General features: G+C 44.4%; 1 protein-coding gene across 4 annotated transcripts in view; it reads right to left on the reverse strand.

Annotated features, from left to right (window-relative positions):
• SASH1 (SAM and SH3 domain containing 1) overlaps positions 1-18,671 on the reverse strand; it is a 202,847-nt gene that overhangs the window by 38,961 nt on the left and 145,215 nt on the right. Inside the window, exons 1-2 of one of the 4 annotated variants that reach the window (XM_047769982.1) lie at positions 7,030-7,619; positions 2,199-2,331 (exon numbers count right to left, since the gene is read on the reverse strand). In XM_047769982.1, coding sequence (XP_047625938.1) covers positions 2,199-2,331; positions 7,030-7,041 — 145 coding nt within the window. In that variant the 5' untranslated portion in view covers positions 7,042-7,619. Of the gene's footprint in view, positions 1-2,198; positions 2,332-2,473; positions 2,691-2,943; positions 3,405-7,029; positions 7,620-18,671 lie in introns of those variants that run through there. The other 3 variants (XM_047769984.1, XM_047769983.1, XM_047769981.1) reach the window with 3 other exon arrangements.

The raw sequence follows: 18,671 nt of genomic DNA on the forward strand, positions 1-18,671 counted from the left end.
GACATATTAAAAGGAACATAAAATCTAGTGTTTGGAAAAGCGGCTGGCACACAGAAAGCGCTCAATAAATGTCCCTTATTATTCAGACAGCTTAGTATTGGCACAGGCGTGCAGGAAGTCCAAAGGATCAACTTTTTGAAGGTCCAGGAGCAGGAGAAGGGGTTACTCAAAAAGTAAATCTTTCCAGCTCTGCAGAAGCAGATGTCAAGGTGGCCTCTCCAATACTAACACCAGTTCTCTTGCCAATGACAGACCTCAGAGAGTTGTACCAGGCAGGAGTGGTAGAGTTCCGGTCACCACCAGAACTGGTGCTAGGGGCAGCCTGCAGCAGATGCCCTGAGCTGTGCACACACCTGCCGCCTTTCCTGGCATTAGTGACAAGCCTGTTCCCAGCACCCCAGCTCCACAGACACCACAGGACTCAAATTCACTAAATCCATCTTCTATCTGTGACACCTAATTCATAGCCAGTGGATCAAAGTTCAGAGCTGAAATACCATATTGTTATTACTTGTTACCCTATTGCTACCTCTTTTGGTATATTTTCCCATTTTGTTTCCAACTATATCTCTGAGAGACAGTTGAATTGATTTCTTCTGACATAAATACACAAATGGGAATACTTCTGTGCTTTTACAAATGTTATGCTACAGGAAAACCTGCCCTAACTCACATGACTACCCTACATGAAGGGGCTCCTGGGTGGCAGGCCCAGGCCCAGGGACTTCACCCACTTATCTCATTTATGGACAAGACCCACCCATCTATGCGTGATATATGGGATTTAATTTTGGCGAGTGTACATGAGATTTGTTTTAAAAGTGCGATGGCTCCCAAGGTTGAGTGATGGCAATTCCATATGGTTCTACTTAATATTACCACCAAGTGACACCGTGTGTGATTTCAGTAAGAGCTTCTACAATGAGAGGAAGTCAGGCTATGTTCTGTACAGTGAAACCCCGATGGACAGGCAAAGGTAAATCAGCACTGCACCCAGAATTACCACGCAAAGGACACCTAAAAGAAACCCTGGAAGGAAGCACAACTCTAAGTTTATGAAATTGGCCATAAAGCAGATAGAGCCCCACTCCACCCCTCTCTGTCTCTCTCCTCTTTCTTTCCTTTTTCCCTTTTAATCTCCACTTCCCCACAGCAGCCCCCTTACCTTCTATGTTCTTCTTGGGGATAATTACATCAAACAAATATTTAAAACCCAGCAAAAATAACAATAAGAAACCCTCACTCATGTAAATAAGGGGGAATGCGGTTCCCTCCAGGGTTTGATTTGATTTAAGTACAACAGAAAAGCCTCTGCAATGGTATTTTTTTCATCTACATGCTACATTTTTGAAATTTCCCACAAAGCAGATATGGCATTTTAATAGGTAATGTGCTTTTTGGGGGCGGGGGGACAAAGACAGATTCTTTTCAGTATTTCTTTCAGTTCACTTATTGTTTTTCAAGCAGGAAATCTTACTCTTTTACTGCATCACTTTGGGAGAATTTTACAGGCTGCTGTAAATGCACTGCACTAAACAATAAGAAGAACGGCCACGGTTGAGATTTGAACTGTCATCATTACACTTCAAAGGTTAACTATTCATTACAACAAATCCCAGCTTATGCCCCTTTTGACACTGCTCTTCTGACAAGTGGCTTAGCCAGTGAGGTAGCTCTTAAAGACCACTTAGGATGGGAGGTCCTTAAAGCCTCAGTGGAACTGAGACTTGAGACCATTTACAGGAAGATCAAATTATCTCAGAGATCTGAAAGGACATTAAGTGCCTCAATTGTTAGATGTTTGTTCCAGATGGAGGTAAATCACATTTGCACTAAATTCACTGGGCGACAACCTTAGTCTTTTTGGAAGTAGAGGCTTACACTCAGAAGATGTCCTAAAATAAAGCTTACATGAAATGGTAGAAGGTCCAAATTAAAGCTGCACCACATCCTGAGAAGACTTCACCGCGATACACGAGCCATTTCCATCTCTGTAATACTTAGATAACTAAGCCCCTGGAATGCTGGATGGCAGAATCCTTCCTTCTGGAAGGTACGGAGTGTTTGCCCTGCTCACACAACAGATCCAAATGCTCCCTCTGCCAGCCTCAGCCGGAACTCAACCCATTTTCTGCCTGACATCTTCAGACCCAAATGATACACTCTGGAATAAGCAAGGTGGAGTTTGCTTTTTTTACCTTCGGTGCTGGGCTTTTTCATTTCTTCCACCCTGATTAGTTTCTTTCTCACTCTGCGAGTGGAGTTTACCAGCTTGTGTAACCTCTTAAACTTCACCGACTCCTCCGTCTCATCATCCGACTGTTCTCTTGACTGGCAAAGAAACAAAGGAAAAGTTAATCAGATAATTGCCGGGTGCAGCTCAGCCTCTCCGCCTGTCTGAACTTTGGCAGTTCTGCAGCTGAACTTGGGGCACCGACAAAGCTGCCCGACAGGTTCATGGAGCCCCACGTACCATCATCGTGAGGTCTCATTCAGTGCCAAATGAGGTCCTGGGCACCACAGCGCACACTGGTGCCCTGGGCCGCCATGGGGTGCATTTGTCTCCGTGTCGTCCTGGTCCTTTTAGAGAACCCCGGCAGATCACCCTCTTAGGCTGCCCCTGTCATTCTACTTGCACTGCTGGGGTGTGAGCCAGGTTCTCCTCTGTCTGGCCCCTCAGGACTTGCTGTTTAAGTGGTCATTGACTACTTCTCCAAACCCCAATTCTGCTGACTTGTTTCAGCCCGCCCCAAAAATCAAAACCAGCAGGGCAGGAAAGGGGAAGAGACACACAAAGCCGCCTTCAGGCCCATTTGTGCGGCCCGACTGCCGCATCTCAGCCCTCCTTCCTTCCGCCTCTCTCAGCCCTTTTCCGACAGCTCACAAGGCGAAGATGGGGACAGACCCTGCATTCCTCCACGAGGGACAAGGGAAAAAGCTGACCTTTAAAGCCACACAGTCCAGTCCATATTCCCCAGCATCCCGTTTCGTTCCGCAGCGATGCAAGTATGCTCAGCCCAGCTGTTTTCCCTCAAGTATCAAACGTTACAGGGAGGGGGGAAAAACAGCAGTGACCCAAGCGAAAAACAATCCTGTCCTTGTGAACAAAATGAGCGTTTCGTTTCCAAGTCAGTTCCAACACTCAACGTGCAGCTTCCCCTGTTTTATCTGGTCAAAACGGGAAAAAAGCAATGGGCGCCTCCCGCTCCATGGCCCGGCGGCCCGGGGCTGGGCGCTGCGGCGGCCCGGGAGCCTGAGCGCGGAGCCGGCGGAAGTGCACAGCCTTGGCCGGCCGGCTGCTCAGGGGCAGTTCCAGCCAATCCCGCACATCCTGCCAGCAGCCTGCTCTCCATTTCCTCAAACCGAGTTCACTGCCGGAGAGGGAGAGCGATGCCTCAAACCAGAACACGAAGCAGGAACAAATCACTCCTCCAACATTGGGTCTCATACGGAGACCCCCCCACCCCTCCAGAAACGCTCTCCTTAATCCCAATGTTAGAGACCATAAAATAAGTAAGCAAGAGCCAGCAGAGAACAGTTCAAGAGGAAATGAGTTAGGGCTTATATTTATTCCTTTGGCTTAAAAATGTGCCTATTTTTGCAGCACTATGGCCTCTGTAAGGGGTATACTACCCACTTCTGGGCCTCTGTCCTGGCCCTGGACTTGCCAGCATTGGAGTCACTGGACTATAAGCAAGCCATTCACTTGCTAAAGAATCATTATTATAACCCACGAATGGCAAGTCATCAGGACTCCCCTTTGGTGAAGTGTATCAGTGTCTACCTCTGATTTCTCTCCATCTCTCAGATAAAATGTTGCATACACATTTCAGAATCAAAGTTAACTGCTGGTTACCTGGTAACAAAGAGTAGAAATTGGACCCCCACAGAAAACAGGGGAAGGATACACTGCATGCCAGCAATCAGGCTTGATGTGTTTGTTCTAAATGTAACATATTAAGATAATAAGTACAGCTTCTCCTACCTAATGGCTTTGCCTGATTAGAATCTCACTCTTACTTGGATGAACTGTTGGTGTGATGGAATGGCTGGAGTGGTCAAACAGAGGAAGGAGAACTTGGTTAACCCTCATTCTGGGTAATGGGCACCTGAACAAAACCACAGTGCATGGAATTACACATAACATTGAAAAACGTTCTGCCTTCTTGAGGTATCCCAAAAGCCAAGTTCTTCTAATAGAAGAGGAATCAACAATAGATGACAGAAGGCTTCTGTACCTACAAATCTAGACCGTATCTACAACCCTCACATTAAAAAAAACAAAACAAAACAAAAAAACAAACAAACCTGGAGTCACGTGAAAATGAAATAAACACAAGATAATCAAGATTCAGGAAGCTACATTACAGGATGAAAATCACTCACACCCAGCTTAGAGCTGCCGCTGGTGGGGAGATGGGGGGGTAGAGGTGGGGGGATGGGGGGGTCAGTGTTGGGGGAGAGGTAAAAAGAGAAATGGGATCTAGAAAGGAGTAGTACAAAAATCCTGAGTCCACAAAGACACAAATCATCTGTAGCAAACGTACCACCAGGAGGAATTTTTCAGGAGAAATCAAAATAGTTAAACCAGAACAACAGGATAAAAGGCAATGACTCCTCGGGCCCCCACCAAGCCCACTTTCCTCTGCCCAGATCCGCTGTGGTGAAAAATAGCATATTCCAGGTACTTATTTAATTGCTTTCACATGTTGCACCTAGTTCTGAGAAACAAGAACTCTTTAGAACTTTGAATTCAAGTTATTTTTATTTTTTTCCTCTAAAAAATTAAACGTTTGGGGGTGTGTGCCACTGACAACTCACAGGAACCAATGACCCTTTCTCTGCACTATCATGTTTGCTTGAACACTAGATGAAATAGATGCAGCACAATTTATATGAAGAAAAATATAGGGTAAAAAACCAAAGTAATTCCTGATATCGATACCTTATTATTTAAAAAATAGTGAAACTAGAAGTCACTGGAGTTGAACAGTGCTTTTTAAGGATGCTTTTTATTGAGAGAGGTGTTGACTTCTTACTTCCTCCTGAGTCCAGAGGAAAAAGAGTTGTGAAATATTTGCCTTTAAAAAATTCTCTCCAGCTGTTTCAACATAAAGTCTGTAAACAGCATGCATTTTTCTATTAAACTGGGGAGGAAAGCCTCAATTCCTTATGTTTCTCCTTTTAAATGAGCATTGCCACTTCCCAAATGCTGGAAAAAAAAAAAAAAAAGATGTATCTTGCTGTTTTATTCAGAATCTACCTCCAATGATGTTATGTGTGAGAATTCTTTTTACTTTCTTAAATTTAAGAAATACATGTGTGTATGGAAAGGAAATCTCCCCACCTAGAGGAACTTTGTAGAAGAGGAGAGAAATCTTCATTGTATGTGAAATGAATGATTGATTCTAAGAAAGAGTCTCAGCCATTATAAAACAGGTTTTAAATACACTAAAGTGAAAAAATAACCATATATGTTTATACACATTCAAACACAAATAGTATCTCTTCCTCTCCCTGTCTTGGCCCAGGGCAGAGTGCTAAAATAAACTTTAATGTGACCACCTTCTAAATTAGAAGGTAGAAACTCAAATCATCTGGATAACCGCACCCCCCCACCCCCAGATCCTCAGTTAGAAAAAGGCAATTAATTTATCCCACCAAAGGCTGTGGAAAAGTGGATTTACAATATTGTAAATAGAAACATTTGATTTCCAGCCTCTCTACTGCAGATTTTTCCACCAGAAAGCCCATATGGCTCAACTTTTAATTACTTTGGCTAATGCTATATGTAGTAATTCTGTGGTGAATGCTTAAGTGTTTCATTTCTGGTTGCTATGACAACATTACATCAGATTGCAGACAGCTGGCTCCACAGTTTTAAACCATAACAAATTGACCAAGCCAAGGCACAAAACTATAGCTGCTTTAAAGAGAGAGTACACCATTCTCCTGCCAGGGTGCTGAATGAGGAGCCTATGGGGCCCGCTTGGCTCGCTATGGAGGGTGGAGCCTTCTTCCTTCTCGGCTTCTTTTGGAACATGTGCGTCCTTGACACATCTGCAATGTTCTAATGGGAAAGACACGGAGCCAGCGTGGAGAACTTTTTATAATGCAGCTACACTAAGGATGCTCAGAAAAAACAAACGCAATTAAGAGCATCTGTAGATTCAAAAATGAGTGATCTGGAGCAAACTAAAAGTATCCCCTTCCTGTTCAACTGAAGCCTGTCGCTGCAGGTTGGTAACAGATGCTTCACTCGCCTGACCCTGTAACAAACAGTTCTTGCAAACGATGGGGTGCGAGAACAAACGCTTTCCAAAAGCTTCGTGGCACAGTCATGCAGGCACAGGGGTCACACGCTGTGATGAAGATTAAACCAAACTTGCATGGAGCAGCTAGAACCCTTTCGGGCACCACTGGAAACCTTTCTGAGCATAGGATTACAACTGCGCCTTTCGCAGAAACACACATACTCAGTTTGCTTCGACAGCTCCGGACACCACGTAGCACGCTGTCCAGATGAACGGCCAGACTAAGTCAACTTCTCTCTCCCAGAGCCCCGCACGGAACACTATCTTTAAGCATTTCTGAAAAGTATTCTCAAATCGGCAATATATTTGCCTGTGAAATTCACACAATGTCAAGGGCATTAAGCTTCAGGAGAGGAAACTGATCGGAGGTTTATGAAAAGTCATAAGCAACACTGCTGAAAGCCAAGTCTTCCACAGGAAAAGCCGCCACAAGTGGCAACTAAGTTTCAACCCACGTCCAGCCATCCCCTTGCATGCCTGCTTTATTCTCCAAATATTGTTCACTATTCTCCAAAAGCCATGCCTTAGTGTTGGGTGAGCGAGCTGAGAAAGAAGTCTCTGGGTTACAAGGTATGGAAGTAAACAAGGGAAGAAGGAAGAATCTGAATAGACAAGAGGGAGGCATCCCAGGGCAGGAACAATTTAAAAAAAGCTTTTCCTTGAAGGGACAGAAAGCACATCCTCCCCTTTCCACGAAACAAGTCCGAGAACTTACCGGCTTCGGCATTTAGCAGGCCTGGGGGGGGATGCTGAGCACGTCCGGGACCCCCGCCCCCTCCCCACTCTGAGAGCGTCTTCACTCCTGCTGTCACCTCTGCAATCTCAAAGGGACGGTCAGGCGCTCCCGGAACATGCTCCTTGGGAGTTACATGACCGGACAGGCTCCGCCGGCACAGCTTAGGATCCGAGGGAGAAGAAAGTGAAGGCACTGGTTTCAATTAGCTGCTCGCTGCCTGCTGCCTGATCCCCCGGCTCCTCGCTAACTGCACAACTTGTAAGAAAGGCATAAGTCATCAGCTCTAAGCAAATCTCCTATTCACCACAAGGAAAAAAGGGAGTGTTGTACGTGGCAAACAATCCCTGTTTTCACTGACGAAGGCTCCCTGACCTCCCGCTGGCCTCCAGTTCCTTAATTACTGTCTATGGAATTCCAGAGAAAGAAAAAAAGAACGCGAGAATCTGAGCAAATCCGGGACAAGGACTCACCCCTCACAAGTGACTGAACTGAAAAAAGATCTCTTTTGCAGAAAGTCTTCCCAACAACCCCTGAAGGGAGGCATCACGATTGAAAATAGACACCTTCCGAGGGCTATTTTTGAAATTACTGAGTTGAAACTGAGGATTGTGGTTTTCTCCTAAAGCTGTCACTTTCTCTCTCCCCGCCTTTTTTTTTTTTTCTCTTTCCTATTTTAACCGCTAGAGTAAATGGAAGATGTTTCCCTTCATTGATGCTTCTAAAACTGTCTTAACAAATTGTTTCAATGGTCAATTTCGGAGCAGCGGAATTCTCCTGGATCCTAAAGTGTAAGCATGGGGACTCTGTCACCAGAGGGGTCACTGAGTTTTCGCAGGGGTATCTGGGGAGCAGCATCACATGCTGTTACTTAAACAGAACATCACCTAAAAAGGCAGGACTGAAAACCCATATGAAGTCCCACAACACGAGTAGCAAGTCAGGTCTGTATTTTCAGGGCTATGTTCAAATGTATCCATACAGTGCAGTCCTAGCCGCCAATTCCCAGGGCATCAAACAGCAGAGATCTTGGCAGGTACCAGAGACCACCAGAGCTCTTTCCTGGGTGCTTGTCCTGTTGTTTTTCTTTCCTAGGTCCCTTTGGCATTTCTCACTCTGCAGGAAACTCCCTTCCCCCCAACCTCTCCCACCACCACTTATGGTATTTCCTATTATTTCTCACCACACCTGCCCTATGCTGCCTGTTTCCCATTTCCCAAAGCCGTTCCCTCACACCCTCTCTGGTTCCACATACGCTCCCTTTCCCATCACCATCTGAGGACCCACACGTGCCACCCATGGTGACAGGTGCTTTCCCGTCCTTGGACTTCAAACACCCCTGCTTACCAAATGCCCACGATCAACCGGCACTGTGCTTAATTAGTCTTTGCACACATGTCTTTCTCCCAGGCAATAAATGGCAGAGGCAGACTGCGAACCTTCATGGTTTTATACCACCACACCTTGACCCGGGCTTTCTTCACCCAGGTCTGACAACCCCACTGCTGCACCATCGCACTTAAAATTCTTTAAGGCTGTTGCAGAAAGTCTGGCTTGCATTTCCCTGATACTTCATGAAAACTAAGAAAATGTGTAAACCCCCCACCCAAGATGGTGAGCAAGTACTTGGAGCCTTTGGAGCCAGAACAGCCTGGGATTCATTTCTAAGTCCTCCGACAAATTGCTAGACTTCTATGGGTCTTAGAGTTCCTCCATGTAAATTTGGTCTGATAGCATTTGTCTTAAAGTGTTGCTGTTTTACAAATGGTGTATAGAACTGTGTATAATCGACCACTGGAGCTTGGTGAGTGCTCTATTACATCCTATCTATTACTGATCAGAATTCAAACAAGACATTTTAATTCTTGCAAATAGCTGTTTGAGGTGCTGTGTAAACACTAAAGGCAAGGAAAACACATGAAAGTGATAATGGCCAACATTTGGGGCTGGGTCTGAACAGGTTGTTTAGATGCAGAGAAGATGCTGAGCAGGATACGGAGCCAGAACTCGGGAATCCTGCAGACACAGGCTGAGGTTCCCTTTATGCCACTTGTGAATTCTCATTTCTAAAATAGGCAGTGACGAGCCTCCTAGGGTTCCTGAGAGGACCCATCTCCTACATGGCCTCCTCCTCCTTTCCTGCTTTTTAACTGTCACAGCCGCCACTCTCAGAGGAGAAGCCAGGTATTTATGGAGACACTCCATGTAGGGAGCTCCATGGATGCTCAACAAGGGCTATTTTCCAGAGGACAGAAGAGTCCAGAGGGACAGGCACTGTGTCTCTTCCCCTCCTTGTATGTGGGGTGCCCAGCAGGGCCCGCCCACAGAGGGCCCATGGCAAATAGGTATGTGATCTATGTGAAAAGAAGGTGAGACTTTCCAGCCCCATCGCTCCCAGCCCGTGCTGTGTAGCAGAGTAAACTGCGGAATATCTGAAATACTAGGCTGAGCCAGGCCACTCTGGGCAGCTTCTTGGTGGAGGGACGGTGGAAACAGGGCACATGAACTTCTCGAGGGAAGGTGTCACCGGTCTCATACACTGAGTGGTGGACTTGGACTTACCCACCCCACGGGAGTGTACAGATTTGCTGAGGACAGATCTGAGCACCTGATCGCACTCGAGAGAACTGTTCATTAATTAGGTCCTTAGAGCAAAGGCCGAAGGCTGTATTGTGGAATATAGGACATCATGGTCAGAGCCCTTCCTTCCAGTTTCTGTGTCTGTTATGCTCAGCGATGCAGGCACTGCAAGGACTTGGCCTCTCAAAGTACCTGACTCCGCCCTCCACCTTCCTCACAGAATCTCAGATACCCCATCTCTCACGGGCCTGCACACCTTTGTACTTGCAGATCCCTTTTGGGGCACAATCTCTGCCCACCCCCTCTACTCCCCTAGCTCCTGCTCATCCTTCAAGATTCAGGCCACCTGTCACCTCCTCTGAAGAGCCTTCCTGGATGTCCCCCTCATCTTCTTAGGCTGGGTGGTTGCCTCACAACCCAACAGATTTCATCTGAGGACTTAGCCCAATAGATGGTTATCACAGTATGACTCGCTCTTCACCCAGCTCCGAGGACAATGAGCACTGTCATGTCCCCATTGCTCTATCTGTATTTCAGGAACAGTTATGGTTTATTCCTCGTTGCACACAATATACTTTTAAGTAGAAGTTTTAGAAAATGCAGATACAGAAAAAGGACTAAGAGAAATCACTTATATCCTCTGACTCAGAAAAATTAGTAATATTTTGGGTTATATCGTCCCTCTTTTCTCACACAGACACTCACTCACTCTCTAAACTTGAATGTTTGTTTGCTTGGGTTTTTTTTTTTTTTTTTTTAGCAAAAAAGGATGACCTTGTGATCTTTATCCACCCCCACCCCCCCCCCCCCCAGTCACTATAAGGTCCCCAAAGTCTCCCTCACATGCACACGGGGTGTAAGTAAAGACACAGTGTCCAGTTATATTGTGACTCTCTCTCAGCCACACTGCGGCCTCTAAAGGTTCCTTTAGAGAAACCCTGGGGCCCTCAAAGTACACTGTCCAAACTGTTTTATAACATGCTTTAAAAACTTAACATGTTTTGGAGTTGCCATCGTGGCTCAGTGGTTAACGAATCCGACTAGGAACCATAAGGTTGCGGGTTCAACCCCTGACCTCGCTCAGTGGGTTAAGGATCCGGCGTTGCCGTGAGCTGGGGTGTAGGTTGCAGATGCAGCTCGGATCCCGAGTTGCTGTGGCTCTGGCGTAGGCCAGCAGCTACAGCTCCGATTAGACCCCTAGCCTGGGACCGTCCATATGCCGTGGGTATGGCTCTAGAAAAGACCAAAAAACCCAAAAACAAACACTTAATATGTTTTGAAAATTGTCCCACACTGACAAATATTCAACAAATAAAACACAAAAATATATTAATGATTCAACAGTATTCAGCCACAGAAGTACATCATAACTTGCTTAAACAATACCCTCAATCACTGGGCATCTGTAGGTTTTCAATTTTTCAATATCACACACACAAAAAATACTCTGGTGAACACTTTGTTGTAAAATTTCTAATGCATCTAATACATGAAATTTTTTAGAATAAATGATTAGATTGTTGAACTGATGGGTAATGAATGGGCATATAGTTAAGTCTTTTGATACATATTAACAATTTGCTCAGAAGAAACATCGTGTTTTTTAAAAAATCCCTCCTTACTGACTACAAAAAAGAGTGCCTATTTCTTTACACGATTGTCAACAAGGAACATTACAATTCCCTTTTCCACAATGTACATATGTGCAGGACTGGGTCAGTCACTCTGCTATACAGCAGAAATTGGCACAACATTGTAAACTGACAATACTTTAATAAAAAAAATATGTGCAGGAAAAAAAAATCATTTTCACAGGTCAAGAAAAAACCCCAATATTCTTTTCCACTTAGTTTTTTTTTTTTTTTGTCTTTTGTCTTTTTAGGGCCACACCCGTAGCATATGGAAGTTCCCAAGCTAGGGGTCTAACCAGAGCTGTTGCTGCCGGCCTACACCAGAGCCACAGCAATGCCAGATCCAAGCGGTGCCTGCGACCTACACCACAGCTCACAGCAACGCTGGATCCTCAACCCACTAAGCGAGGCCAGGGATCGAACCCGCAACCTCATGGTTCCTAGTCGGATTTGTTCCCACTGCACCACGACGGGAACTCTGATAATTTAAAATAGTATCTATATTTGTAATAAACAGATACTTCCTGATTGAAATCAGTGGGTGGTTGTACTGATTCAAGACATTAGGAAGAGCAAGGGATCAAAACATGAGTGAGCTGGCTTTACTTGGACTTGCACAGGTTCTCATCTACAAGTTTGGGGTGAAAAGAGGCCCCGGGAGAGGTTCGAGCATGATTAATGTAAGTCAACGGTGATACTCGTGTGAGAAGAACAGAGATACAGGGATTCAGAAGTGGGAGAACTCATCTCTGGCTGGGGAAACTGAGGTATGCTCCAGTGAGGGGACGTGGCACTTGTCCTGGGTTTGGGAGCATTTCCTATGTGACCCTGGAAGTCCAGGGTTTAGGTGGCCCCAGCTGACCTTAGGTGCCTGCCTATCTGGACAGCCAAAGAAGAGTCGAGCTGCTGCTGCTGCCTTTATAAACAGCATGTGACACCAATCAACAGGCGCTTCGTGGCCCTCCTCTTCTCCAAGCTGGATTTCATAACCTCTCCAACGTGCCTGATCTTCCTTCACTGGTCCAAGAAGTGATGCATTCAAGGTCACTCCCTACCTTGGGGGCAGCATATTGGCTCGGGTTGGGGACATTCAAGCTCAGCATCGATGACCACCAGTCAGGGGAGTCAGGCCCATGGCAGGGACTTCTGGTTACAGACACAAAGGTCAGTGTGTGTTATTCTTTGGGTTGATAGAAAAGTTAGCTTCACTCTTTCAAAGAAGTTAGAGTGACTTTAAAAAGTGTTTATGAGTTGTCAGAGTAACTCTATAAAATATGAAACAGATTGTGGGGCTTTTTTCTTACTTTACAAAGGAGCCAGGGAAGGACTCATCTGTTTAGAAAGAAATAGTTTGCTCATTAGCTGGTGACATCATTGCCCTCTGAAATTAGGCGATTTTTGTCAGCATATGGAAAAAAAAAGATGAAATTCCATTCTTCTCCCAGAGGTGCAGTGTAACACTGAAATAATCTCTCTGGCAGTTTCAAAATTAACTAGTTGTCGCCAGATTTGAAGGCAGAGGAGGAGGAGGAGAAGGCAGAGGAGGGGAGGATAATTACATGATACTCCTATTTATAAAAAGTATGTGAGAATTTGAGGGTAATGTTACCATCCCCTAGAGGCAATGGCTTGTCAGCACTTAATTCACTTAAGAAACGGTTTTAAAAAAAAATAATTATAAAACCAAAAGAATAGAAAATGATGCTACATTCCACAATAAATTATTGTTTTTCTTGAAACACATGAACTCTGAATTGCTTTTAATCATCCCCAAATGCTGCCACTTTCCCCATAAGGAAGGAGAAAATATAAGACCTCAGGAGTCCTACAGCCAAGTCTAGGGAGACTCGGATTACAAGTAAGCCCACCCATCCCAATTCTGCAAGTGTCCATGGAGCAGAGAAAATGCCTTGCCATGTCCTGAAAGGAGTTGAGGGAGGAGAGGGGTTGAGTGGAGGAAGAAGACCTGACTTCCTCTTCACTCTGTAAACCTTAGGAAGATTTTACTGCTTGAGATTGTGTCAACCTGCCCATGGGTCAGAGAACCCTGCTGGTGATATAAAAGAAGTGAGTTAAGACAAAAAAAAAAAAAAGAAGCGTTCCCATTGTGGCTCAGCGGTAATGAACCCAACTAATATCCATGAGTCACAGGCTCCATCCCTGCCTCACTCAGTGGGTTAAGGATCTGGCATTGCTGTGGCTGCGGTGTAGGCCAGCAACTACAGCTCCAATTCAACTCCTAGCCTGGGAACCTCCATATGCCACAGGTGCAGCCCTAAAAAGACAAAAAAGATAAAAATAGAAGTTATAGGGGAGAGAGTCAACAGCTCTACAGGTCCCTCTGTAAAGAGTGAGCCAGTGTTACCCAAAACAAACCTATGGAGCTAGGCACACAGAGGCTAAAGCAAAACACCAAACCCACTCACTCCCAAGTGCATTCAATTCTCACACAGCCTGTGCCATGGAAAAAGGATGATTCAGAACCGGGCTGCCAAGTAGGGCAATTACATATGCGTTTGAGGCTGTAGTTTCTGGAGCTGATGGAAGTTTTCATCCCAGAAGCGGTAAGTCTCCCAAGGGATTGGGTGGTGTTTGCAAAGTCACATTACTTTTATGGCATCTTAGACCGACTGATTCACGGATCAGGCACGATGAGTTCTTGGACAACCTTGTCTGGGCACATGATGATGTAGAAATACAGAAAAGAGATGGAGCCTGCACAGCAATGGAGGGAAAGTGCAGACATCAAGTTCTTTCCTCCAACCCAAACTTAAGCCACCGGAGCAGCACAGTCATCTGTTGAAGACAGAGGCAGGTGGGCCAAAGTTACCTCCCAGGGTCATGATCTATGACCTGAACATACTTCCCCTTATGTCTGTAGAACAAATAATATGCAAATTCCAAATGGAAGAAATCTTGGCTGAACCCTTAGAAAAAGAAATAAAGCCAGAAAGGCTGTTTGTGGTCATCTAACTGGCAAAACTATCAGGTCATGATACTCGCTGAAAACTAAACCACAGACTATCCTTCCTACAACAACTAACAAAATGAGTAATAGTGCCCTAAAAAGCAAAATTTCTAAAAACTGGCAAAAACACCCCACCAAGGGCACACAAACAAAGGTACAGAACCTAATACATTAAACTTCAAAACTCCATGATCAAGCTAAGAGACACATTTCTGAAGACCCACAGAAAAACCGCTGTCTAAAAGCTACACTGGTGGGAATCTTGAGAATTATTTCATATCACTTCAAATTTAGAAGGAAGCCAACTGTGTAGCCTTCTTTATCTTTTTCTGATGTAGGAGCACCAGAAGTTGCTTCAAGGGAATATGAGTGAAAAAATGGAAAGTCCATAGCAGGGCTGAACTTGATTGAAACAGTCTTTATAAATTCACCAGGGGAGTTCCCGTCATGGCGCAGTGGTTGGCGAATCCGACTAGGAACCATGAGGGTGCGGGTTCGGTCCCTGCCCTTGCTCAGTGGGTTAACGATCTGGCGTTGCCGTGAGCTGTGGTGTAGGTTGCAGACGCGGCTCGGATCCCGCGTTGCTGTGGCTTTGGCGTAGGCCGGTGGCTACAGCTCCGATTCAACCCCTAGCCTGGGAACCTCCATATGCCGTGGGAGCGGCCCAAAGAAATAGCAAAAAGACAAAAAAAAAAAAAGAAAGAAAAAAAAAGAAAAAAAGAAATTCACCAGGAATTGCAGGAATGAATTAAAAGCAGACTAGCCATGGCCCACCCATCCCCCCACCCTGAACCAAGCAACGTGAGCCATGCAGCAGTACAACAGCAACAGCATAAATGACAAAGTCTTAGCAGAGAAGGCTGAGTGCAGTGCAGGGATCCCAGCGAAGAGCACCTTCCACCGCAGTTGGGTTTTCCTGCTTCCCCAAGTTATAGCAACAAAAAACATGAATGGATTACAAAATAAAGCCCTCCTCATTATATCAACACACAGAGAAAACCTGACTTGAGCTATCCAAGCATGATCAAAATGAAAAGACATGTATGACAACTACTCAAACAAACTATAATGGGGGGTGGTATGACAGAGAGAGAGAGAGATGGAGAAAGAGAGGGAGGGAGAGAGAAGTCATGGACAAACACAAAGATTCTATCTCTTGATCCCATCTCTCTATCAGAAGAAAACATCCCTCAAGGAACAGGAAGAAATTCCTAACAATTACTTCTCTACATAATAATTTCAGAAGAACATGAGTTCACTTAAATGAGACCTCAAAGACAAGATGAAAAACATGAACTAGATGGAATTTTAAAATCTCAGTAATAAGAAGATAGAGGCCCACATAACCTATTTAAGGACAAATTTATAAATAAGAATGAGCAAAGATTAGAATCAATGTTGTGTAAGTAAAAATAATGAAATTGAAAAAATCTAGATAATTTAAATCCATTTTCTCCCATAACCCAAGTTGGAAGATTTACCCATCTCTTCCCCTAAGCTATGGGTTTTGCTGTTCCCTCTACCTAACAGGCTTCTCTTTCTTCTCCTGGCGAGCTCTTGCTTGGTCTCAGTCATCTTCTCTGGGCATTCCACGCTCTCCTCTCTGGGGCTTACTGGACTTTCTGTGTGTACTTAACATGCCAGGTAGAGCAATTCCAATTAAGGCCACAACCATGCTATCTGTTTGTCTGTCTCTTCTTCTTAAATATAAATCCCTGTGTTTAGGGGCTGATAATGTGGTAGATACTCAGTAATGTTTGCGCAATGAAGGAGTAAAAGAATGTTCAAGGTGGCATTCTTTCACCTACACTCTGGGTCCAAATTGTAGGGCAAGAAGTCTCTTTGCAGGAACTAATTATGCAATACTATTATTAGAATTAGACTAGTAATAATACGGTAAACAAGGGATGCCAGAGGGTGTGGCACAAAGAGGGAGAGGAACAGGGACAGAAAAGAGAATAAAGGGATATTTCTATCAATTATTCTGTGAACAATTAGAACTTGATCAGAGTTTGGTTGTGTTAAAATATTGCTTTCCAAATGAATGTCACTGATGACTGAGTATAGTTTTTTTAATAGCTTTTTTAGAGTTTTGATAGAATGGGTAACTCATTACAGTTCAAATGAGCTCTGAACAAGTGCTGGGCAGCCTGTGACTTCAGTTAGTTGGCTTGCTGGAAGTGGCCTTGGGTCTGACTCTGACTCATGAATTATGACATGGCCTGGGTATTGCTCCAACCCATCCATTATATAAGATTTGGTACCCGGGCAAATGGGGAACTAACAGATGATGAGTCAACATCATTTAACAAGTAATGGAAATCCTCTTACTCCAACCTCCCTGAAGTTGATCCCAAAAGCAAAAAAAAAAAAAAAAAAAAATTAGCACTGCAAATCGAAATGCCAATCCTTAACCCAGATTATATTACAAATATCTGTATTTAGATATAATCAGCTAGCAGGGAAAATGTGGCCTATCTTGTTTCGTATTTATGTATCAGGTTGAACAAGTGAAATTGGCATTTTTATAGGTCAAAGCTAATTACTATCTCCAGTTTACATGGTTCAAGCAAATAAAAGGAATAACAGACTACAACATTCCCAAAAGCTAGCTTAAATTTTTTAAATGTTAACAATAAGTGAGGCAATCCTCAGATTAGGTGGTATCTGGATATGTGGTCATTATTTTGGTTCATGTGGCCCTTGATATGTTGAGGGGAGTCTGCAGATAGCACCCTGTGCAAACCAGTGAGCACAGATGTACCTGGCGAGTCTGCCAGGTGCAAAGAGCCAGATTTTCAGCTCTTTCTGGACCTGCAGTAAGCGTGCCCCCAACATAACAGGTATGGAAGTGCATATCCACATGCAAAATGTGGCCCTGGGTAATTTCAGTACACTTATCTGCTTATTTTCCCCAAACAGTAATTCTAAGACCACATATGTTACTGACAAGATATCCAGCTCACCCCTAAGCCCACTTACACCTTCTGAAAGAGAAAATAAACCGAAGGGGGAAAAAGCACAACCAAGTCAACACACACTATCTCCATTAAGCTAGTCTGACAACTCCCAGCCACAACATGCCCATGTATATGCACGGCTACCATATTAGTGGCATGAACAAAAATGAAACGTTTCCAGGAACTCAAGTGTTGTCAGAACGACAGCTAATGGGAAGGGAGAAGATGTTCATATCAAGCCCTAGAGCGTGGCACTCACTGGGTGTTGTTGACCCCTGGCCCTGTTTTCCAGATGAGGAAATGGGGGCTCAAAGAGATGAAACAACTCACCCTCAGATGTAGAGTGAAGAGGTGGCAGAGCTGGGGTCTGAACCCAAAATCTGACTCGTGTCTGTGAGCTTAAGCAGCCCCCTGGCCTGCCCACACTGGGCAAGGGCCCACTTTCCCGAGGCCAGAGCCTCCTTCCTTCCTAAGTGTTTAAAGACAACGCTCTCAAGGGACCCACAGCAAACACAGGCCTCAAACTTGGCCCTTCTCCCAGGGAGAAGGCTGGGGCTGGAGGGTGGTGTGGAAGAAATGACAAGAAGTCATCGAAGCAGTGCTGTCTTGGTGAGCTTATGCCCAGTGAGAATGAAACGCAACTTTCTCACAGACTTTGCTACACATGTTATTCCAATGGACTGATTTTGTCTTTGAGTCTCGCCATAAAGCCACGGGTCTAAGAATCATTACTTCTAGGCTTCCAAAGAGAATGGTTATATGTCCCTATTTTACTATCATTTTAGTTTCAGAATCACTTTTGCTAAAATTAAGAGTAATATGTCTTCCTCTTCCCACCTGAGCGATCTACAAAAGTCTGAAGAATCAACTCAGGGCTTCAAGAATGCATTAAAAGACCAGAATCCAGAGAAGGTATTTTTAACCTAGTTGCATTTAGAGATATTTAGAAAAATGTTAATTACTTTGGCATGGTGTAACACAGGGCGGCATAAATATGTCTGTCCCAAAGATACAGGGTACCAAAACCCTCTGGCAGATGAACGTTAGGTCATATTTCTCCTCTCTCTCCTGGTCATATTACAAGTCAAATGAGTTTGCGTAAAGCTCTTCTTCTGTTCAAGAAATAAAGAGCCAAAGCACCCATCTAACCATCCTGTACGTAAGCCTGGCTGGTATAAGCATTAAAGCTACAGCAAGTAGAACCGCTTTCTAGCCACCCATCAAAATTTACCCGAGTTTGCTGATTAGAATCCTTTAAAGCTGAAACCTATATATTGAGTTAAAAAAAAAATCTCTAGGAAAAGAGATTCAAAGAAAAAATATAAACACGATTAAAAGCAAATGGTAACTTACGTTCATAAAAAGCTACTTTTATGCCTGGAATCTATTCCTTCCTAAGTTTCCTTATAAAACCAATAAGAGCAGAAAGACGGTGGAAAGAAGGTCCGTCACTTTCATGAAGATACCTTTACTGGGCTTCTACTG

Source organism: Phacochoerus africanus, chromosome 2 (assembly GCF_016906955.1).
Source record: "Phacochoerus africanus isolate WHEZ1 chromosome 2, ROS_Pafr_v1, whole genome shotgun sequence".
NCBI classification, from domain to species: domain Eukaryota; kingdom Metazoa; phylum Chordata; class Mammalia; order Artiodactyla; family Suidae; genus Phacochoerus; species Phacochoerus africanus.